This window comes from Myotis lucifugus, unplaced genomic scaffold (genome assembly GCF_000147115.1).
Source record: "Myotis lucifugus unplaced genomic scaffold, Myoluc2.0 scaffold_42, whole genome shotgun sequence".
NCBI classification, from domain to species: domain Eukaryota; kingdom Metazoa; phylum Chordata; class Mammalia; order Chiroptera; family Vespertilionidae; genus Myotis; species Myotis lucifugus.
In genome coordinates, this window is record NW_005871090.1 from 1,428,116 (window position 1) to 1,451,954 (window position 23,839).

At 42.5% G+C, this 23,839-nt stretch overlaps 1 protein-coding gene across 1 annotated transcript in view; it reads left to right on the forward strand.

Moving 5' to 3' along the window:
* The window catches only part of SLX4IP (SLX4 interacting protein), a 183,194-nt gene that overhangs the window by 86,024 nt on the left and 73,331 nt on the right, over nucleotides 1-23,839 (forward strand). Inside the window, exon 3 of the mRNA XM_006087958.3 lies at nucleotides 23,129-23,218. Coding sequence (XP_006088020.1) covers nucleotides 23,129-23,218 — 90 coding nt within the window. The remainder of the gene's footprint in view (nucleotides 1-23,128; nucleotides 23,219-23,839) is intronic.

Consider the following 23,839-nt stretch of genomic DNA (forward strand, 5'->3'; position numbering starts at 1 on the left):
TAAAAGTGAGTTCTAGCAGAGGAGCAGCAGGTGTAAAGGCTTTGAAATAGAAACAAGTAGGGTATTTTAGAGGAGCAGGTTTTGCAGTGTTTTTCTATCTGCATTTGTATTCTGTCTGTTACATTCGATTCTCAGGATAGTTTAAAATTGTTTATAGCTTTTATCCTCTATCCATTAAAATGCCCCTCCCTTTAAATGTCTCATTTAATTCTCCTTACTGCCCATGTTAACAGTTTTCCCGGCAATTGCGTCCCCTGCCCTTTAGTTTGGTTTTCCTTTACTTAACTCCCTGTCTCCTCTGAGTCATTCAGGTGTTTCTCTACTTGAATGCAGTGAACTCCAAAGTCATGTGTGGATGTGCCAAGGTGAGGGGGAAAGTTAAGTAATTCACTATGCTGTGAAAGAAGTTTAGAACTTTTATGTATATTTAGTTTGATTTTAAAAAATGAGTCAAAGGATTGCTGTCAGCATCCTCAGTAGGTGGGTACAGCCCAGGGTCCTCTGTCTGGGAAAGTTGGGGAGAGGGTGGAAAGGCATGGCAGTGGCGTCCTCACTTGCTGGCACAAATTTAAGGCCGGGATGTGGTGTTCGCATGCTTCAGGGTGTTGTCAGTGTGGTTATTTCATAAAACACAGCGGTCTCTAGTTCCCACCTCACCCCACCCCACTCAGTAATAACCAATGTCTCGAATAGGGGCTTACACCCTTTTACTGCCTCCACAAGGTGGGTAATAGCTGGGAAAAATGGACTTTTATAAGCCACAATCAACTTTATGTCAAGAGCGGGAAACATCAATATTTCAAAACCTCTGGGGATACTGCTCAGATGAGCCCTGTATTTGTGCTAATATAGCAGAGCTCCCCTTTGAAAGGAGAGAAGATTGGACAGGTCACTCCAGGGGGGAGAAGAAGGTTATTAGGTACATGAAGTTTTGTGACTTGTGTCTTCTGGATGGTTTGATCCTTTTTTATGCAACACCCCCCATTTCTTTGGACCATTTTAGCCTTTAATTCTATTTTGTCTTCCCTTTTTCCTTGGCTCTAGTTTGCCATGTGGAACTTCCTCCAGCCCTTTGCTGGGAGTGAGGTCTTTGTGCAGAGCACACAGTGCATCTCAGCTGAGCAGGGGTGACAGTGATGGCAGGGGTGGGGGCTTGTGATCCCTGCCAGACCCTTCTGACCTGGCTGGAGTGAGCAGGGCCAGAAACCGAGGTCTTAGAGGATTTTTGAGACTCTAGGCCAGGGGTGGGCAAACTTTTTGACTCGAGGGCCACAATGGGTTCTTAAACTGGACCAGAGGGCCGGAACAAAAGCATGGATGGAGTGTTTGTGTGAACTAATATAAATTCAAAGTAAACATCATTACATAAAAGGGTACAGTCTTTTTGTTTTTAAGTTTTATTCATTTCAAATGGGCCGGATCCGGCCTGCGGGCCGTAGTTTGCCCACGGCTGCTCTAGGCCATCAGAGCCATACCGGGACCCCGGAAGGAGAGCTGGCCCATTTGAGGAGTGGGCCTACATACCCTGCCTCCTTCCTTCCTTTCTGCGACACACTCATTGAGCACCTTTTGTGGGCCACACACACTGCTAAGAATCAGGGTTTCAGTGATTAGCTAAAACAGACACAGACCTCTTCATCTCTTGAAGAATCTGGCAGGAAAAATTGCAATCTTGAACCAGTGTTTGAAAGAGAGGCATGTGATGCTGCCAGCAAGGTAAAGGGTAGGACACCCTCTTCTGGAGCCTTCAGAATGGTTCTACGGGGAAGAGGCATTGAGGCAAGGCTGAAAGAAGTCTCTATGTGAGTATAGGGGGAGGTGGGTACAGGCAGAGTGGAGAGCACCTTCCGGTGAAGCCAGCGTCCTGTTTGTTTTGTTTTCTGATCTGTGTTCAGCTTCTGGCACAGGGTGGGTGTCTGGTGTGCTTTTAAGTGAATGAATGAAGGCCAGCAAGAGAGTGTAGGGGACAGTGGATTGATTGACATGAGGCTGGAGGAGGTGGCAGGAGCCAGACCTCAAGAGGCTTGTAGCTAAAAAGACCATCTGGGTTATCATGAAAATTGGAACTGTTTTTAGAATAAAATGGGCTGCTATTAATAATTATATTTGGACAGTAAGGCATGAAATGAGACTGACTTGGACAAACAAAGATGTATGGTCAGCTTCTTACAGGCCACTATAAGGAATTTATCTTTTTCTCTGAGAGCAGTGGAAGGCCCCTCAAAAAGTTATCAGCTTGATCATTCTGGTAACAGATTGAAGGTGGGTTGACTTAGGAGATCATGAGAGACTGTTGCCATTAAGGGCCAGGAAGGAGAAGGTTGTGGTTTGGACTGGAGGCCAGGATGGCGAGGTGGGGAGAACACAGATGTTGTGATGGGTTGTATGTGGCTGCTGAGGAAAAGGACATGCCAAGGTCTCAATAATGGACAGGCTGAGCCAGAACAGAGAAGGAGTGGGACTGGGAGAATGTGTAGTTTTGGACAGGTTGAGAAATCAAGGTGTGAACTTAGGAGGTTTTGTCCTCAGGCTTGTAGATTCCCAAACTAGGAGAGAATAGGAGAGAAGACTGGAACTCCACCAGTGTTTCATGCACTCCACGTCCCGCCCCCCACCAATTCCTGTTACAACAACCCCTGGCCCCTCCCATTCACTACTTGCTTATGCTTGAACTTTTATTAACCAAAAACAAAATCCTTCATTAGAAGTAAATGTATTTAAAAAGCAAATTTTGAGTAAGCCTGTGAGACAGAGTGAATGGTATGTCAGAGAGAGGAGATTGGAGAATGCTTTGTTTAGAAAAGCATGAAGGAGCTGGAAAAGTGCTGTTTGGGAAGATGAACTTGGAAACAATCATGAGGTACTAAAGGACACAGAATTGAGATTCCACAAAAGGGGTCTGCAAAGTGAACTTGAATCTTGAATTTAGAATGGCCCTTATGGTATCTCTGATTTGCAGACTTCTAGTGTACTTTTTACATAATAGTCTTCTCCATTCGGAAATCTTGAGAGCACACTCTTGTTTTTGGAATGTAAAGAGTTTTACCGCTTGTATGACCAGGAGGAGATAGTAACTTTCAATTGTGTTGGTTGGGTTGGAATGAGGAGTACTTCTACATAATCAATTGGAAATATTGGAATGATGTGGTCTTGCAGCTGCCTGTTAATTCATTCCAGAAAAAGGAAAAAGCAAATAGCTTAGTGTCTTTGCATGTGTGATACTCAGAAGCCAGCAGTCTTCAGTTTCCGGAGGTCTGACTCTCTTGGGAGGAATTACCTTGACTGCAGGTAACTGACAGGCTGTGAGTAATGCCAGCCAGGCCACCATTGCCCTCTTCTGGTAAGGGGCTAATGCTACAAAGGCATTGAGTTTTACAAGGAAAGAAAACTCAAGCTCATTTTTCACTTTGGTCAACCACGCTTTGCCATTTGGCATAAATCCCTATAATGAAATGAATGTTTAGTTTAAAATATTGTAATGCATACTCAGACCGTGGAACCATGTGAGGGTCTAACCCAGTTTTGGCTTATGGGGACTACTGTAGATATCCATATCATTTTCCACAGTTTGGGTACTTGCTCTTTGGCAAAAAGGATTTCTTTCAGCCATTTCTCTGCCTATGAAACCCTGTCTGGCTGCTTCATTAGCTAACGTGTGAAATTGCATTATTGATAATGGCAGCAAATATCAGGAATATGGTTTTAATAAAATTTTAATATATATCTGGAGCATTAGGGCACAGAACATTATAGGCCTGGGATAAACAATTCATATTCAATAAGGGCATTTTACCATTTCTTGGTGGCATATTTACACAATTTATAATTTAGAGATGTTATGTTACATGGTAAAATTTAAGAATATGTTAAGATAGCTCCATTGTGAGGGGCAATGAAAATATAGGGTTGCCATGGTGGTTTATACCATAACTAAAGGACAGTTCCCCTTTTTCTACTGGTGCTCATTATTTTCTAATTAATCTTTGATTAGCAACTCCTCTGCCCTCCTTAACTGGGAAAACAGTAAGAATACACAAAAGCTAAGTGGGCTTTGCTATTTAAATCAACCCTGTAGTGAATACCTAGAATGGAAATACTATTTTGTAAGGAATTTAAGCACTTTTAAAATATAACTCCATTTAAAATTTAGATTTTAATGTGCCATTAAGTAACTATTTGGCATTTAAAACCTGAAGGATATCATAAATGAAAGCTGGCTACTATACTTTTTTTTAAAAAAATCTAAACACGATGTTGATCTTTTTAAGATGGATCAATTTGCTATTCATGGTTCTGTTAATCAGTTTAATTTTTCTAGTAATTTAATAGTCACAGGTCATCTAATAAGTCATGATCTTGTTATGATATTAATATGCATGTGAAAATTCCTTAAGTATTACCCATCTACCCAAGACCCTTTTGCAAATTGGCCAAAAAGAAAATGGTTAGTTAACTGTCTCTCAAGAGAATGGGCAGTGCTATCATTTAGATTTTTACAAAAGAAATGAATGATATAGTCTGTTTCTAGAATATTATCTGTTCAGAATTTCTGCATACCTCTCTTCCTTCATTCATTGGTTTAGTCCTTATTAAAAGTTAAAAGTGATATAAGAATGCTTTATAATCCATTTGTCTGCTGATGGGCACTTAGGCTGTTTCCAAATCTTAGCTATTGTAAATTATGCTGCTATATATGAACATAGGGTTGCATATATCCTTCCTGATTGGTGTTTCTGATTTCTTGGGATATATTCCTAGCAGTGGGATTACTGGGTCAAATGGGAGTTCCATTTTTAATTTTTTGAGGAAACTCCATACTGTTTTCCACAGTGGCTGCACCAGTCTGCATTCCCACCAGTGCAGTGCACTAGGGTTCCTTTTTCTCCACATCCTCGCCAGCACTTGTCATTTGTTGATTTGTTGATGATAGCCATTCTGACAGGTGTGAGATGGTACCTCATTGTCCTTTTGATTTGCATCTCTTGAATGATTAGTGACTTTGAACATGTTTTCATATGTTGCTTGGCCTTCTGTATGTCCTCTTTCAAAAGGTGTCTATCTAGGTCCTTTGCCCATTTTTTGATTGTTTATCTTCCTTTTGTTAAGTTGTATGAGTTCCCTGTAAATTTTGGAGATTAAACCCTTGTTGGATAACCTTGGCATATATGTTCTCCCATGCAGTGGGTTTTCTTGTTGTTTTGTTGATGGTTTCTTTTGTGTGCAGAAACTTTTTATTTTGATATAGTCCCATTTGTTTATTTTCTCCTTAATTTTCATTGCCCTGGGAGCTGTATCAGTAAAGATATTGCTACGACATATGTCTGATATTTTGATGCCTGTGGTTTCCTCCAAGATTTTTATGGTTCCCTGTCTTACATTTAAATCCTTTATCCATTTTGAGTTTATTTTTGTGTATGATTTGGTACAGCCTAAGTGCCCATCAGAAGACAGATGGATTAAAAACTGTGGTACATCTACACAATGGAATACTACGTTGCTATAAAAAAGAAGGAACTCTTACCATTTGCAACAGCATGGATGGAACTGGAGAGCATTATGCTAAGAGAAATAAGCCAGTCGGAGAAAGATAAATACCACATGATCTCACTCATTTGTGGAATATAGTGAACAACATAAACTAATGAACAAAAATAGATCCAGAGACAGAGAAGCATTGAACTGACTGTCAAATGTCAGAGGGAAGGCCGGGGGGGGGGGGGGCGGGGGGGTTAAGAGATCAACCAAAGGACTTGTATGCATGCATATAAGCATCACCAGTGGACACAGACACCAGGGGGATGAGGGCATGTGCTGGGGGGTGGGAATGGCCAGGGAGAGGTAAATGCGGGGATGGGGGGGAGGATAATTTTGTAATAGCTACATATGGGCCGGGGGCGGGGTTACTTGAAATATCAGGGCGACCACTCTGTAGGGTATATGATTGTCTAACTACTGTGTTGTGCACCTGAAACTATTACAGAATAATATTGAATATGAACTATAATTGAAAAAAAAAGATGAAAAATTGTATGTTATGTTTTTCATCACAATAGTAAAAAATTAAAAATATACATATCTAAAAAAAAGAATGCTTTATAGAGTGGGTATAGTCTGCCAGTAGGCCAGGTGGTCAATCATGGAATGAAATTGTTTCTGTTACCAAATTGAATCTTTAACCCCAAGAAAAAGGCCCTCATTGATATCGTCTAGCAAGGTTAAGGCCAAGAGGACCCTTTTTGTGTTGGGAAGATGTGCAGCAGCCCCAGTTATCTCCTCTGGCTGGGCATTTTGTAGTATTTCTTTAACTCTGGGCCATTTGCTCCTCTTGCTCTTCCTCCTCCTGGTGACTGGCCTTCGATCCCTGCAAATTCTCCAGTACCTGAGAAGTCAGCTGCCTTCATGTAGCAATTTCTAGAGCAGGGTTTCTCCACTTGGGTACTAACGACAGTACTGGCCAGATAAGTCTTTGTTTTGGGCTACCCTGTGCATTGTACAATGTTTAGCAGCTTTCCTGGACTCTGTCCCACTAGATGCCAGTCTTGACAACTCTAAATGTTTCCAGACATTGGATATTGGGGTGGACGGGGCGGGGGTGGGGGTGGGGGAGGGAAAGATGGGGTGATTTTGCTTCAGAACCACAGTTCTAGATTATGGATGATATATTTCTTTTCCTTTAGCTTTATTACACAAGGTAAACTGCACTGTCACACTTCATCAATGTGGCACATGGTGTATTTTAGCCTGAAGATTCCTTAATTTGAGGAATTCAGAGTGGGGAATAGGTTTCCTATTGAGGCCTAATGCCAGAGGCATAGTTCATTGGGAGGTACATACCAGAAATAATTTAATTTAGCTCCTTATTTCTCACCAAGAAAAATATTTAGTTACCCTATTTGTTAAATTGGGAACAGGCATCATAAAACTTTATTTCATAGGAATAACTAACTCTAAACTTCATACTTGTAGTATTAAAAGAGAGATGATGAAGGAAGGATAGAAGCAGGCCAGTGGTAGATGTGTAAAGATGAGGAAAAAATAGAATCTGATTTGGAAAGAAGAAAAATGAATTGGAGAAGAATAGAAAAGAGATTGAGGAAGAAAGAGGCTAGGTGATTTTAAAAGTTTTAAAAATCGTTACCTGCTACTCATCTCGTAGAGTTCTCATTTCAAAATGTACCACTTGTTACCTACCATGTTTTCAAGAGATGAGTGGATTTATCAGCATTTATAGATCTCCAGTTGCTCTTAGTAATCCTTCAGAAAATTATTGGAGAAGGGGGAATAGTTAGTTGCTGGTCTAAGGGAAGATCATTATATTTTGGTTTGTGGGAGAAAAATAACTAGCAAAATATCACCACCAAGGGTGAGTGGAATCAAGCAGATGCCAGGATCTGCCTCCCTATCTCTAATTTGTAAGAGTCTGTGTAGTCTCTAAATTGAAACAGTTTGAAAGTGATCTAGTTTTCTACAGTGGTTCTCACCCCAGCCAGCATATTACATTCAGGTAGGGAGCTTTAAAAATGTACTGATGTCTAGGCCCCATCCCAGGGTCTGACTTCATTGGCTCGGGGTAGAATTTGGATGTAGGCTTTCAGAATTCTCCAGGTAATTCTAATAGGCCTCCTGGTGGCCAAACTTATTTCTAGGCCATTGCTTCTCAAAATTCTGTCTCCAAACTAGGAGCGTCGCCATCACCTGGGATTCTGTTAGAAATGTACACTCTCATCCCCACCTTCAGCCTGTGAAATGAACTCTGGGGGTAACCCTTTGCAATCTGTGTTTGTAAATGCTCTCCTGGAGAATCTGATGCACGCTCAAGGTTGAGAAACATTATTTCAGGCAGTGGGTAGTGGCGCTTAAAGACACTGAATCCTGAGAATCAAGGGTACATCATAGGGGATGTAGGAAATATTACTCTAAAGTTAATGATACTATCTTCAGGGTTCATTTGCCTCAGGAGACTCTTCACTGATCCAAGGAGGAATGCCTGCCAGCTGTAACTTTCCACTGAGAGCCGTCATGAGGCCTAATTGCTAATGTGTAGGTAGCAGCTGATATGGAGGTGTCCCTCCCACTCGGTCCACCTAAGCTTTCAACCTCACTCGCAATATTCTTAATTAATAATCTTCAGCTTCTGAAGCCATTTCGTCAGTGGTCTCCTGTCCCAGCACGTTTCCCCTTTGAGCAGCCCTTGAAGAGGGTGTTATTCCCAGCATTCAATTAGAAAAGGAAAGTAGAGGTGGCTCTGAACAAGTCCTGTGACCCATTAGCTACCTCCCTGTATTCCTCTTTGTAGTTCCCTAGAAGTGGGTCAGGGGAAGAAACACTGGGCGCTCACCAGCAGACCTCACCTGTGTTTGTCTAACATTCTTCTATCCCACTTGGCATTTCAATTTCCTGCCTTAGGCATGAATTGGTTAAAACTCCCTTTGAACTCCTGCTCATTTTGTAGAAACTTGATGAAGCAGTGATGAAAGTAGTTACAGGTTTGTTTCCTGAGCTTGGAGAAGCCCAGCAGAGTGGGAAGGGAAGTTCAGCACCAAGCTTTAAGTTTCATTCTCTGCCAAAGCCAAGGGATTAGGAGTGATTACAGTGGCTGCAATAATAATTTCAGGAATTCTCCTTGAATTTTGTGTTCTGATTTGATAAAGCAGGGTTGCGGTGAAAGGGGTGAAAGGTGAAGGGAAACTTAAACTTCGTAATCCTCTAATTGGCAGTAACAGTTTTTATTGCTTCATTTTCTATTTACAAGGAAAACACCTTTAAATAAAACAGTTCTATTGGATCAGCAGCGTCCATGGTAAAGTTCATAGAAATTTCCCAGGTTAGTCCCTATCATCCCTCACATGCAGTCCAGAGGAGGCTTCTGGAATTCCCTGAGGGAGGGGAATCCCCTTGCATCATCGCCACTTCCTGTTATGGGGTTCCCAATGTTGTTTGCTCTTTTGGTTTTAATTTCTCATCGAAATAATAGAACCAGGATTTCTGAAGCAGACTCACTTTAAGGAAGTATCTATGCCAGTGATGGCGAACCTTTTGAGCTCGGCGTGCCAGCATTTTGAAAAACCCTAACTTAACTCTGGTGCCGTGTCACATATAGAAATTTTTTGATATTTGCAACCATAGTAAAACAAAGATTTATATTTTTGATATTAATTTTATATATTTAAATGCCATTTAACAAAGAAAAATCAACCAAAACAATGAGTTCGCGTGTCACCTCTGACACGCATGTCATAGGTTCGCCATCACTTATCTATGCTATTTGCTATGGTAGCCACTAGCAACATGTAGCTATTTAAATTAACAAAAAATTGCTGATAAACAATTTAAATTAATTAGAATGAAACAAAATTCAATAGCCTCACTTCAGTTGCTCAGTAGCCAGAGGAGGCTTGTGGCTAAGGTATTGGACAGCACGCAGATATAGAACATTTCCTTCACCATAGAAAGTTAGCGGACAGCACTGGTCAGTTTTGCCACCCTCATTAGGGGGCTTACCAGGACTGTGTCATTATTTGTTAACTACTCCCAATTTATTAGTTATCTGCTATCTGTTAATTACCACTGAACTCTAATTTTTTCTTTGAATGTAGTCCTAACAACATCTCTGTGGGAGCAGGCATGATTACTCCCATTGTACTGACATGGGAGGATTGAGAATCAGCCTGAGAAACTCCTCCCAAGCCATATGGCCAGTAAAAGCTACAGCAGGGTTTGGACACACATCTGCCTGATTCTAAAGCCCATGGTTTATATGTTAAATTGTCTCTTAGAAGACAAGTTCTCTGATTCTTGAGGTCAGTAAGCCCAGGTTGTTGGGGGTGCACTGAAAAACTAAAACCAATAACCAAGTGGCTGTCATTAATGCAGCTACGTCAGTAGCAGGTTCTTTCTGTGGTTTTTATCACTCCTCACCACTAGACCAGTGTTTTGTGGTAACACTCCAATATTGACGTGATTGTCCATTTTCACATGTTTTATGTCAGTACAGTTCGATCATCTGGGTTGAGTGGTGAGCACACTACCTCCCATGGCAGATCACATCCCAGTTGGAAAGCCTGTCAAGTAGTACACACAGGGCTTTCTTGAACAGAGTCAGGATGATAAGCATGGCCAAGGATGGAGAGGGGGCTGGCCCTTGCCTGGGCTGGGCCTCTTTGGTAACCATGAGCCCTGCAGAAGTGGAAACTTTTCATGTCTAATAGCCCCAAGAAGTCTTCACTCTGGTTGTGTTTTGGTTTGCAGCCATGTATGTCGATTCCATTTGCCCTCCAATTCCATTGGCCTATCAAAGCACTACCCTCACCCAATTTAAAAGAGCACACATAGCCCCTTTATCAACAGTAATTACATAATATTAATGCGCCAGGAAGAAATAAATGACAACTGGATTGAACAGAGTGCCTGTCACAGCTTTACCTGGCAAGTTTTCTTTGGTTTATTTGAAAGTAGATGAGAGGATTCCAAAGAACAGTTACTGATGTGGGGGGTTCCTTAAATTATTTTACATTTAAACAGATTTCTTTCAGTTACACAGAATCCCCAATGTATTCATCAAAGACTCTTGTGTTCTCCCCCATCTCCCACTCCACCCACCCCTAGGAGGTAGGAAAGTTGTGCTACCTGTCTTTTATCCCCCTTCTTCTTTTAAGAAATCTCCCTTCAAGTCTGACCAGCCTTTTGAATAATCCATGAATTCTAAGCAGTGATCACTAGGGGAATGTTTAGTTTTTCTTTTTCATTGTGACTCATTTATAATTTTTCATAAATTTCTTTAACTTAGAGGCTGTACTGCTTTTCTTTTGTTCTTGACATTGAAGCATATCAAGATTCTCAGGGATATAAAAGAATATTTTCTTACAATTCAAACCCACAGTCCAGAGTTTCTTGATAAGAGATGCTGGATGAAATTGTAAGTGGAATTTGTGGGGACTGACATCCCTCTTGTTAACCAAATTCCATTTTCAGATTTCTAAATGGTCATAATTGGTCCTGAACATGCTGCCGACTGCTCTGAATGTTGCTAACTGAATGCTGCTTGTTTTTCTAGCCACTTAAGGCCCTCTCAGCACAAGTTCTCTATAGACAAGTACATCATAAATGAAAAGCAGGTTATCTTTTCATTACATGTTCTCTGTTGCAGAAATATCTGAGGAGAGTTCATGTTTTCACCTTGTAATCTGGTGTGATTTCAAACCATCTGTTCTTCTAAGAAGCAGTGTGTGGTCAGAGTAAAACTGTGCAAAAGAATTATGAGGCATTTATTAGCTCTTAGTAGGAATAGGTGGGAACCTTTGCCCCATGTGTGTGTAAATCTTATAGAACTGACAATTCAGAGTTCACTTAAAATGGCTTAGAATTTGAGACAAATTGTACCTTTAGAGAAAAAAAAAAACCAACAGCAACCTGTATGTATTTCTTGAGCCCTTTGAATGGCTGGCACTGTGCTGAAACCATGTGTGTGCATCTTCTCATTAATCCTCCAAACAACTCCATAGGTGTTTTCATTGTTTTACATCACAGGGACTTACATTTTACAATTTTACTTTGCTTCAGCGACTTGGAGCCCTGAGCGCAGGGCAGGGGGTTTGAAATCAGTGTGTCCTGCCCCCAAGCCACAGTGGTCTTCATTGCTGCACATGCTCTGTACATCCACAGGCCCGTCTCCTGAGCATCAGTGTCTTGCAGGTTAATTTGAAAGAATGGTGCCTCAGAAATCATTAGGGAAAGTATCTGAAAAAAATGAAGCCACTTCTTATCTTTCAAAGGGCGGGAATGAGGGCCTGGTCCTAACTACACCCTGATGCAGGGTTGGGTTTTGTCAGCCTCAAATTCTACCCAAAGTTCCAGTGGCATGTGTTCAGTTTTCATCCCTTCATAAAACCACTTAGGTTGTCTTTGCTTTATTTCCAGCAGCATTTAGCTTTCCTTCCCAAATCTTCTACATAAGAAAGACTCTGAGCCACATTATGAGCACTCTAGGCAAAACAAAACAAAACAAAACAAAACAAAAAACTTTTGCCCTGGCCCGTGTGACTCAGTTGCTTGGAATGTCGTGCCATACACCAGAAGGCAGCAGGTTCGATTCCCAGTCAGGCCACATACCTAGGTTGGGGTTCAATTTCCAGTCAGGACACATGTATGGGTTGCATGTTTGATCCCTGGTTGGGGCGCCTATGGGAGGCAACTAGTCAGTGGTTCTATTTTTTTTCCCCTCCCTCCCTCCCTTCCTCCCTCCCTCTAAAAATCAGTTGTTGTTTTTTAAAAAGCATATCCTCCGGTGAGGAAAAAAACAAAACACTTGTAGTAGGAAACCAGAGACCATTTGCTGAAGGACATTAGTCTCTTACTCTTTATTTGTCCTCCTTTTAGGAGTTGTCATCAAACCCATTAGCTCTGCTTTTCTGTTATCTTTCTCATTCCTTTGTGATTTGCTCCTTACCCATGTAGAATCTTTTCCCAACTATAGCAATAAATCTGTTAAGAAAAACAAACAAGAGCCTAGAAAAGTATACATCCCTAACCTGTAGTCAAGTCTTACACCAGGCACCCAACAGGAGAGAGACACTCCCTTGTGATTCCTTTTTGTTCAGACAAGTTACACCCTCCCCTTACATCTCTTTCAACCAGAAAAGCTTGAGCTCAAAGAAATAGTCATCTATTTGCAACCAAGGAAGCCCCACACATTTCCTCTAATACAGTGGTTCTCTACCTTCTGGCCCTTTAAATACAGTTCCTCATGTTGTGACCCAACCATAAAATTATTTTCGTTGCTACTTCATAACTGTAATGTTGCTACTGTTATGAATTGTAATGTAAATATCTGATATGCAGGATGGTCTTAGGCGACCCCTGTGAAAGGGTCGTTCAACCACCAAAGGGGTTGCGACCCACAGGTTGAGAACCGCTGCTCTAATAGATCTGAGCTCACATTGTCATCCAGGTTTTGCCGCTTGTTCCAACTGATGGGAAGGTGGAGAAATAACCATTTGGTTAGGAGCAGTGGACATTGTTACCCATGTTCTGGGGTGACAGCATTCTGTACGTAGGTGAGGCAACCTTAGTTGTAAATCATGGGCTTGAATCTGTGGTGTTTCTTGTTCTGAGGACAGGGTGCCAGTGAGGGAGTGGTAATCCCTCCCAGAGAGAGGCCAGGCAGACACTTAAGTCATTTTCGTCGTTGTACTGTTTTATTCATTTAACATTCTTCACTGCCGGCTGCGTGCCAGGCCCCGTTCTAGGCATCGACAACCCAAAGGTAACAGAAGGCAGAGTCTCCCCAAAGGCCGCTAATGGAGATGGATGTGTGTGGCCTGTGAGGAGTTCCACAGCGGAGACACTAAAGTGCTATGCTGCACAGGAGAGCCTAGTCCTGCCTGCCGGTTTTGGAGGATGCTTTGGGGGAAGACCCCACTGGTTGCTGAGATTTTTGCCTCAGCCAACTTCATTGAGTGTTTTCCTTTTTCATGGCTTATACCATGATTTTTAGCCATGTGACTGGCATTTGCTGTCATTGGCTGCCAAGTCTAAATCATGCCGCAGAAATCAGCACAGCAGGAAATGTGCCCTCCTGTTCTCTATTCCAAACGATGGCGGATTTTACTGCTGTGCTTGGGTGGCCCACAGTGAACCAATAGAAGACAGTACAAGGGGCTAGACTCTGTGTGGCTCTTATAACCTTTAGAGGAGGGCAAACCTGTGGACAAAGAGAATCCAAGCAAATGGTTGCAGACCAAAGCACAACCAGGATCTTAAGAGGAAGGCAGATGGACGGGGAACTAGCTGTGTTCATTCTTTTTATACAGAGGGAAACTGACACCCCGAGAAGGGAGGTGGCGCACCCCTCCTAAACCGGGGAGTGGTCAGAAGAGATTCGCAGCCTTGAACTTTCTGTGCCAGGCCAGTCTCCTCTATGTCATCAGAGGGCTTTCTCTGAAAGCCATGATCTCGGTTTAAGGCTGTGTCTGATTCTGTTACTAAAATAAAGATTGTTCCTTGTATAGCCTGACAAGTACTGCCAGGTTGACAAGGCACCACACCAAACAAAAGCCAGCCCTGATCACCAGGGATCTTCTAGAGCAGCAGTTGCCAAGCGGTGGACTGCGGACCACTGGTGGTCCATGAGGTCCGAAAGATTGGCGACCGCTGTTCTAGAGAAAAAGAGAGCTCTTCAGTCTCCCAGTGTTTCCAGAACACTGAGTGGGCATCGTCTATGCCTCTCTGGGTTGTCATGAGAATGAATTGTAATAAGGTACTGAAAAAGCTTGACACACAGTATCTGGTACACAAGTGCTCAATGAATCTTAAGTCTTGTTATTGCCAACTTGTTCACCCTTAGCAAGTTTTTGGGAATAGATATAATGTATTCCAATAGAATGACTCTTTATTCTTCCATCCCCTGACCCATTAGCTGGTTTAATGAATATGCCATTCTAAAGGTATGCTGGTCTGTGTTTTTTTTGTGTGTGTTTTTTTTTCTTGAATATAAACTGCAAGCTTGGGATTTCTTGGGCAAGTAGTTTAATGAGGAAAGGCCAAGGGGGTTAAATTGGCGAAATATTTGCATTGACTTTTCCTCAGCTTTAACTCTCTGAGTAGTATTGTTAATGTTAGGAGACCTCTCTTCCTACCCCACCCCACGCCACCTTCCACATGGTATTGCTGTGGTCTCTTCTGCATTCTTTCCCCCTCTTCTTTCTCATCTTTCTTCTCCCTGACCACTCTTCCTGCCCCAGTCTCTCTGTGGTGGGGCTCTTGCCGCTGCACTGCTCTCTTATTCCAACAGGATACCCCACAGTGGCAGGTTCAGCACCTGAAGTCTCTGTGCCTCCCTTCAAGCATGCAGTCAAGTTGCCCAGTTAAGGGAACTGAGGGACCCTGTTCAGAATCCTTGGTTCAGTCACCTGGTGCTAATGGGCAAGCATGGCTGCAGCGGTTCTCAACCTGTGGGTCGCGACCCCTGAAAATACATCCTGAATATCAGATATTTACATTACGATTCATAACAGTAGCAAAATTACAGTTATGAAGTAGCAATGAAAATTATTTTATGGTTGGGGGTCACCACAACATGAGGAACTGTATTAAAGGGTCGCGGCATTAGGAAGGTTGAGAACCACTGCGCCTAGAGGGAAGAGGGGCTAGTTCCCAAGTACAGCCTTAAGAGTGCCCCCACCATAGAGTCTGGAAGGGAATCTTGAGTCTCCTTCCACAGAGGATATATTTCTTCAGAGTAAAGCATGGCAATAGGTGTAGAGTCTAACATCTGGATTTGATTCCTGGGTCTGTCCTTTACTGCCTGTGTAATATTGGACGAATCCTTGCCGTCTCTGATTCCACTGTGAGTGGTAGTTGTGCTCCTTCACAGGCTAGTGGCCAGGACTAAATGGAATACTATAGGTAAAGCTTAGCACAAGCCTGGAACACAGGTGCTCTGTCAACGGCACTAAATTTTCTTTAAAGACCATGTGGCTTTTTAATTTCATGCTGTAACACACATGCAACTTGTTTTGCTATGAAAGTATTTCATGTTCTTCCTAAAGCTTTTTAGTAAAGTTGACGCGCCAGGAAGATAATTGCCATGCTTTTTCATGAAGCCGTTCAACAGAAGTATCTTTCTAGATTTAGTATCAAGAATGATTGAGTTATTCTCAGCACCAGGTCATTCTCATCTTATGGACTCCAGTTGGCCTTTCATTTTTTACACTTGTAACTAGCAAACTCAGAGCCAAATGTTGCAGAGGCTTAGGTCTGTGGTGGGAATTTTGTGCAAACCTATCACTGGCTTCATTTTGGTTTTACCCTGTTTTATTTGTTCTTATTTCCTTCCTTTCTAATCTTTGCCTTTTTAATCCAAACTGCCTTAAATCCTTAGAACAGGTGTGTGTAAAATGCCAGTGACAATTGTAGCAGACCCATATGGATGAGCTGCCTGTGGACAGCCTCATGGGCATGACTGAAACTACTCACTTGCCTTGGGTGTCAGCCTTGCTTTTCCTCCTTTCACACCCAGCCACATCCTCTTGATTCTGTCTTCTGAGAATCCCTCATATCTGCCCTTTCCTCTTCTCCTCAGGATCACCTTCCATTGACTCTTGTTTGGACTCTTGTGGTGACTTTAAACCTGTATGGCTGGCTCCAGTGACTTCATCCCATGAGGCCATGCTCCACACTCCTACCTGAGAGCGCGCTCCAGCCCACAGGTCTTATCAGCCCCCTTGGCCTATCCGGGTTCCTTATGGTCTGAACCTTCCCACCTGGTTGGCTTCCTCTGTTGCTCTGCTTCTGCATGATCAAACTCTTCTGTGCCCAGAGCACCCCAAGCCTTCCGGGCCTCTTTTCCTATGTGGGTGCTATTTGTTGTTGTTCTTCCACCATTTGCCCTCTTCCTCAGGGTTTAGCTGAGACATCAGTCCCTCTTCCCTGGCTTCCCTCAGGCACCATTGCCACTCAGCTACCTCTGGCCCTTGGGTGTGTGCTGTGATCACACTTCCTACAGTGCTCTGTTGTTGCTCCCCTCCCTCCCTTGGGGTCTGGCCATGTGCCCCTATGAAGGTCCATGGAGAATGAATGAATGATGAATGAATGAGAGATTGTGGGAAACTTTCCATATATCTCAGAGTTCTGAACCTGCTTTCGTGATGTCTATATGTTAGCATTTTACTTCTATTTTACACCTAATGTAAAATCAGAAGACAAGTCCACCTCTGAAGACTCGGAAATAGTTCAAGTTAAGTCGCAGCTTTGAAATTTTTAGGGAAGAGGTAGGAAAAATCACCAACATGCTTGGTTGGCTGTGGGTTTAGGATGAGGTAATCCTAGGATCCTTGTATTCTTTTTTTTTTTTTTCAAAATATGGAAAATGACTGGTTGTCACTGGTGATGACATAGTTGTCGCCACTCCAGAATGAGGAGGGAGGAAGTTGTTCTGGGACATATCAGTGTCCTGGGCTGAATCAGAGTGGCCTTGTCACTAGAATGAGTTCAGAGCCCTCGGTTTGCAGATAAGGCTATGGTTTGCCTAAAATTCAGAGCTCATTTGTCCTGTCATTATCTTCCTTCCTTTCATTTTCATTAAATTTTTTAAAATCCTTACCCAAGGGTATTTTTTTCATTGATTTTTTTAGAAAGTGAGACTGAGAGTCAGAGAGAGAGAGAGAGAGAGAGAGAGATATCAACGTGAGAGAGAGACACATTGATTGGTTGCTTTCTGCACATGCCCTGACCTGAGTGGGGAACTAACCTGCAACCCAGGTAACACTGCCCTTGACCTGAAGTTAACCCCTAGAGTGCCGGGGAGCGAGATCGCGCTCCTCCTGTTTTTCGCCAAAAGTGCCGGGAGCGCTATCAAAGCTTCGAAATGGTGGCCAGTTCTAAGTCTGCTTTTATTAGTGATGATGATATTGCTAAATATGTCAGTGTAGTAAAGGTTTCCTTAAGTTTTTGAATATGTAACTTCATTTACTTGTGATTCATAATTTTTTTCCTAAACTGCTATAAAATCAGCAAAAATGCCTTGGCAATTTTAGCATAGTTCCTAGGATATTGGTTGGCACTCTAAGGGTTAAACCCAAGACCCTTGGGTGGGCTGGCTGATGCTCCATTGAGATCACTGGCCAGGGCCTTTTCATTAAATATTAAGCACTTTGTCTGAGTCTGTACTGTGCTAATCTCTGGAATGTGGAGTGACTGAGGTGTGGACCTGGTCTTTACTAAGGAGGAAACGGTCTAGTAGGGGAAGCCCCTACAGGGACCAGCCATTAAATGGGGAAATAAGTGAGCACATGAAGCATACGCCTGATCCAGAGGAGGGCGGGACAGGCCATTCAGAAAAGTTCCCCAGAGTTGCCCACACTCTAGCTAGGGCTCAAGGCTGCATGGGAACTCACTAAGCACAGGAGCACTGAGGTGCTTTGGAAGCCAAGGGCAAAAAAGCAGGTACCCAAGAGCAGTGAGGGATAGTGGGAGACAGTGGGAGATGGGGCCTCATTAGAGGCTGTGTGTTATGCTCACCGCCCCAGAAGGAGCCCACGGCTCGCATTGTATGTTTGAGATTGCTCTTGTAGGGACATGGAGAGTTGCCCCTACCAGACACCAAGAGAAGCCTTAGTATTCCAAGTGGGAGATGATGCAGAACAAGAGAGGAGGGGTGTGTTTAGCTCTTTAAGAAGTAAAATCTGGGAGACTTGGTGAGTGTGGAGGGTTAGGGAAAGGGAGGAGTTAGGGTTGATGCCCAGGTTTTTGGCCGAAACTTCTGGGTGGAGAGGGCTAGAAGCTGGACCAGACCCTGGTCTGTTTACTCACAACCCAGGGCTCTTTTGAGTGGCCTTTGTCCTGTTAAAGAGCAGCTCTAGAGCAGCTCTGGCCTGAGAAAGATGTGATGTCTATGTGATGTCTAGCGTGTTGCTTCCTCCTGCCCCCCCCCCCCCAAGAGAGCTGGAGAGTTTATCTGCTGAGAGTAGAAATAACCTCCTAATTAAGGAGGAGGAGAGGCTGTGCTCCTGGCAGCAGTGAGAGGCTTCTTTTTTTTTTTCTTCCCCAACTTCTGTTTACTCCTGGGAGAAAAGCAGCAGCAAAGCTCTGAGAGCAGGAACTTTAGAAAGGCAAAATACCTCTGATTAGTGTGGGAGTTGGAGAGAGCTTGCTGGGGAACTCAGAACTGGCTGCAGAGGGAGAGCCTGCTGTGGGGGAGGGGCTGCATGCCTGCCCCGCGCTGGAGTCTGGCAGAAATCCTGGGAAAGTTTGAGCACCAGAGTAAGACAATGATTTATTTTAAAAAAATTAAAGAGACATTCTAATCAGTCTGTTTATGATCAAACTTACACTAAGTTATTTGGGATCAAAGTTGCAAAATGATGAGAAAATACCAAATTGGACCTTGCTATTTAATTCTTTAGAAAGTTACTATTACATAGCTATTACATAGTATCAGTCGCGATTGTTGAAGCATCATGGTATTTTTTTTTTACTATTTTAAAAATTATTTTTGCTAATGAAGAAGGGGAAGCAAAGAGGAGTCAGGGTAGAACACCCACTGCAATGTGTTACATTACATTTTGCATCCACTAGCAATGTCTGAGGCACACCTCACTGCTTCGGAGGGGCTCTCATTCTGCAACCCATGGAGCCTCAGCAGGCCTGTGGTAGAATTCACAGGGCCCATGAACTTGGGTGGGAAAGAAAGTTAACATCTTTATTTTGACCAAGTTCTAATAAATGTATTTTTTATTATGAGTAAGGTATTCAGAACATAATAGTATTAGCAATATTTGTCACCACTAGAAATCAAATCTCTTTTCATATTGTATTATAGTTGTGGCACATATCCTATATAATAAAAGTCTATTATATTAAGTGTCCGGTCGTCTATTCAATCAATCAAAGCATAATATGCTAATGATATGCTGAGGCCGCCCAACCGCTTGCTATGACGTGCACTGACCACCGGGGGCAGACGCTCCGACTGGTAGGTTAGCTTGCTGCTGGGGTCTGGCCAATTGGGACTGAGCGAGATGGGCTGGACACTCCCTGGAGCCCTCCCGCAGTCCCTCCCCAGCTGGCCAATCTCCCGCATCCCTCCCCAGCCTTGATCATGCACTGGTGGGGTCCCTTGGCCTGGCCTGCACCCTCCCGCAATCCAGGGCCCTTCAGGGGATGTCCAAGAGCTGGTTTTGGCCTGATCCTGCTCAACATAGGAGCTGCCCCCTAGTGGTCAGTGCACTCCCACAGGGGGAGTGTCGCTCAGCCAGAAGCTGGGCTCATGGCTGGTGAGCACAGTGGCAGTGGCGGGAGCTTCTCCTGCCTCTGTGGCAGTTGGACATCCCCTGAGGGTTCCTGGACTGCGAGAGGGCGAGAGGGCGCAGGCCCTGCTAAGGCTCCCCCCCCCAAAGTGCACGAATTTTGTGCACCAGGCCTCTAGTCTGAATATATAGCTTATGTTTATCACTACTTTGGATTTATAGTTGTTATATCTACCACTAGCTGACAAGAGCCAATGCCTTAAACAAGTACATACATTACTATATCACAATTTTTATCAGCTTTATAGCTTGCCACAGAGGTCCATGGCATATGAGAGGTTAATAACCCCTGGCTAAGATCATGTAGTTGTGGCAAAAGACCTCCACCTGGTGGCAGCATACTCCTTAAAGGTTAAATGTATAATCATTGTTGTGAAGGAATTTTTTAAAATAACAGTATATTTGAGTATGGTTTTCAAACAGTTTTGACCACAGGCCACAATAAGAAATGGGCTTTACATCATAACTCAGTACACTCCTAAAACAATACTCCACTTTACCATGTGACCCACTGATATTTCTTAATCCCATTTCAAGATTCTCTTTCACTAAAATAAAATGCCTGTTGCAACACACTAAACTGCAGTGCAGTAAGTCACACTGTACCGTTTGACATTAGGGGAGATCAACTTTCATCATACCTCATGATTTATTACCCAGTGAACTTCACTTTGGTTTCCCCAAAATACCCACACATTTTCTGGGACATAATACTTACATTTTAAATAACTGTTAACAAATATGAACATAGTTTTACTCAGCATTTAAAAGCATTGTTTATTGATGTATTATTGCTAGATAAGGAAAGGAACTGATCTTAGGCACATATGCTATCAAGATATTTAACATTCCCATCACCACATTAAGTTCTCTTGTGCCCGTTCTCAGTCAGTTTCTACCTAGGCAGTTACTCTGTTTTGGGTTGTTTTTTTTAAAAAAAAATGTATTTTATCATGTGTTTGTGTATATTTTATGGCAATCATTGTTCTGATTGCTTTGACCATAGACTTAGTTTTGCTATTCTAGAACTTTATATAAATGGAAGCCTACAATATATATTTTAGCCTGGCTTCTTTTGCTTAACATTATTTTTTAGAGATTAGTCCATGTTGAGTGTATCAGTAGTCTAGTTGAATGAATATATCCACTGAATGAATATACTCCTGTAGATAGACTTGGGCTATTATGAATAACACTTCTGTGAGCATTTTCTTCCAAGTCTTTTTGTGCACACATGTTTTATCTCTCTTGGTGAATACATAGGATGGAATTGCTGGCTGTCAGTCAATAAATGTATGTTTATAGGAAACTGACCAACTATTTTTCAGAGTTGTTGGCCAGTTTACATTTCCAATAGCAATGTGTGAGAGTTTGGGTTGCTCCACATCATTACCAAGTTTTGGTGTGTCAGTCTTTTTAATTGTAGTCATTCTCAGAGGTATATAGTTGTATCTCTTGGTGGTTTTAATTTGCATTTGTCTAATGACTGATGTTGAACACTTTTTTCATGTATTTATTAGCCATTTGTTTTTCTTATTTGTGAAGTGTCTGTTAAAGTTGAGATTGTTTGTGGGGTTTTTTGGATTTGTAGGAGTTCTTTACATATTTTGTTTGCCCATCTTTAAAAAATTTTAAATATATTTTTATTGATTTTAGAGAGGGAGAGAAAGAAACATTGATTGGCTATCTCTTGCCCCTCAATGCCCCTACTGGGCATTGAGCCTGCAAACCCGGGCATGTGCCCTGACCAGGAATCGAACCAGCAACCTCTCAGTGCATGGGAGGCATGGATGCCCATCTTTTATGTCAGATATGTGTATTAATGAGTATTTTTTTTCCCAGTCTATAACACACATATTCCTTTTGTTAGTGGTATCTTTTGATGGCCAAAAGTTTTAAAATTTGACAAGTCCAATTGAACCATTTTGTTTTCTATATTTAGTGCTTTCTGGGTCAGGGTCCTGTCTAAGAAATCTTTTCCTACCCCAAAGTCAGGAAGATAGTTTGGTTTTTATGTTTGGGTCTATGATCCATCTCAAATTAATTATTGTGTATGGTGTGAGGTAGGTCTCTTTTTATTTTTTTCCATATTTATAATTGGTATTCTCACATCATTAGTTGAAAATACTTTCTTTTCACCTATTGCACAGAATTTAAAATAAAAACAAAACCTGTTAGCCAAAGAAGTACAAAAGTGTTTTTTCTTATGGGCCATAAACAGACCCTCTGGGCCTCTTAGACTACCCTCTACCTATAGTCTTGGTCTTCTATTCCTTTCTAAGGTAGGTCTTCCACAGTTATCCTGAGACTCTCAGAAGTTATTCATAAGGGTGAGGATTTCTAAGGCTACAGCTCTTTACAGAGTCTGTAGCTATGTCACAGAGCTGCTAGCCATGTGTGGCTGTCTAAAGTAAAACCAAATAAAAATTAAAAATTTAGCTTGTGGATCACAATCGCTAGATTTCAAGTGTTCAGTATCCGTATGGCTATTGGCTACCCTGTTAACCAGTGCAGATACAGTATTTCCATTTTTTTCACAAGTGCCACACAGCACTAGCCTATCTATAATGATAAAAGCATAATATGCTAATTAGACCAGATGTCCTTCCAGACGACCTTCTGCACGAAGCCAGGGCTGTGAGGGAAGCCCAGGTCCCAGGTGCCAGAGGGAAGCTGCCTGCCCCGGGGGAAGAAAGGCCTACTTTTGCATGAATTTCATGCATTGGGCCTCTAGCAGAATAAGAAAGAAGACAGGCCTTGTATACAGTTTGTAGGGTATGAATGAAACTTATGTAGTTTTGATAACTGTCATTCAGCATCTGCCTTTCTCTCCTTGGTTCTTTTCTTCCATTCGTGCTTCTATTTCTATTCCAAGATGCATTGTCCCTGCCAATCCTTTTTTCTACCTAAAAATACAGGAGCTTACATATTTGTTCTCTCCTAGCTAGAAGAAAGAATTCTGCTGGCTGTCCACAGAATCATTCTTCCCTGGAGTCCACCTAATTCTGACCTATTTTACTTCTCCAGTGTTTGAAAGTCTTCCAGTTGCCTCTGGATGCCTGCGCATCCCCCTCAAGGCGTAGCCCAGAGATAAATATGTTGTCTTTTCTATCCTGATTTAAAATGACATTTCTCCTTAGCATTTCTACCTTAAATACTAAGCTTGCAAAGAGTAATAGGTTATGACTGGTAGCCCTGCCTGCTATGAACATTTCTGTCTAGTAGTGGACTTCGTTGCTATTTCATGAGTAGCCACATAGGAATTTGTGTAGTTTCCTCTCATCGTTTGCTGGGTGTGAGCTGAATCTGCCTTCGCTATCTTTCAGTGCGGGGATTTTGCTGTCCTGGTGGATCTTCACATCTCACCGCAAGGATCAAACAAAGACACCAGCTGGTTTTCTGAACAGAACAAAGAGGTACCACAAGACTTTTCACTATCTAAATACAAGTAACCATTGCTAGGAGAAATATTAGCCCTCTTAAGCTTTCATTTTAATTGGTGGACAAGAATATTGAGTGAGATTTTATCCTTGAAAAATAGGTGTTATCTTCCCAATGGCAGACATATGCTTACTTTTTTATTTTCCTTCAGACAATGACAGGTTCATACATTTCATATGTTACTCTGTCATTTAAACCAGAAAGTTCCTACCTCTTTGTTTTGAGGGCAGAGGTACTCAGTATTACAAGAAGAAGTTAAAGTGACAATTCCAGGTAAGCAGGGATTTTAATCTGATTGGTTGTGCAGGATGGACCGAGCACCTGGAGCAGGTGTGGGGGCTCACACAAGGCTGATCTTTCACACCTGTGTGAAGTCCCAGTCTTGCGCACTTTTATCTTCCACTATCCTTTTATTAGCATGAGCCTGTGACAACAAGTGCAGAGATGTTTAACAGCGTTCCTTCTCTCACCACACTCAGTCGCTAAGGGATGGTGAGGCAGTACAGTGAATAGCTGTTTGACTGGGAGCATGATATCTGACCTCCCTGGCCTCGGCCTCCTCATCTGCAATGAAAGGGTTCCACAGAGCTGTCTGA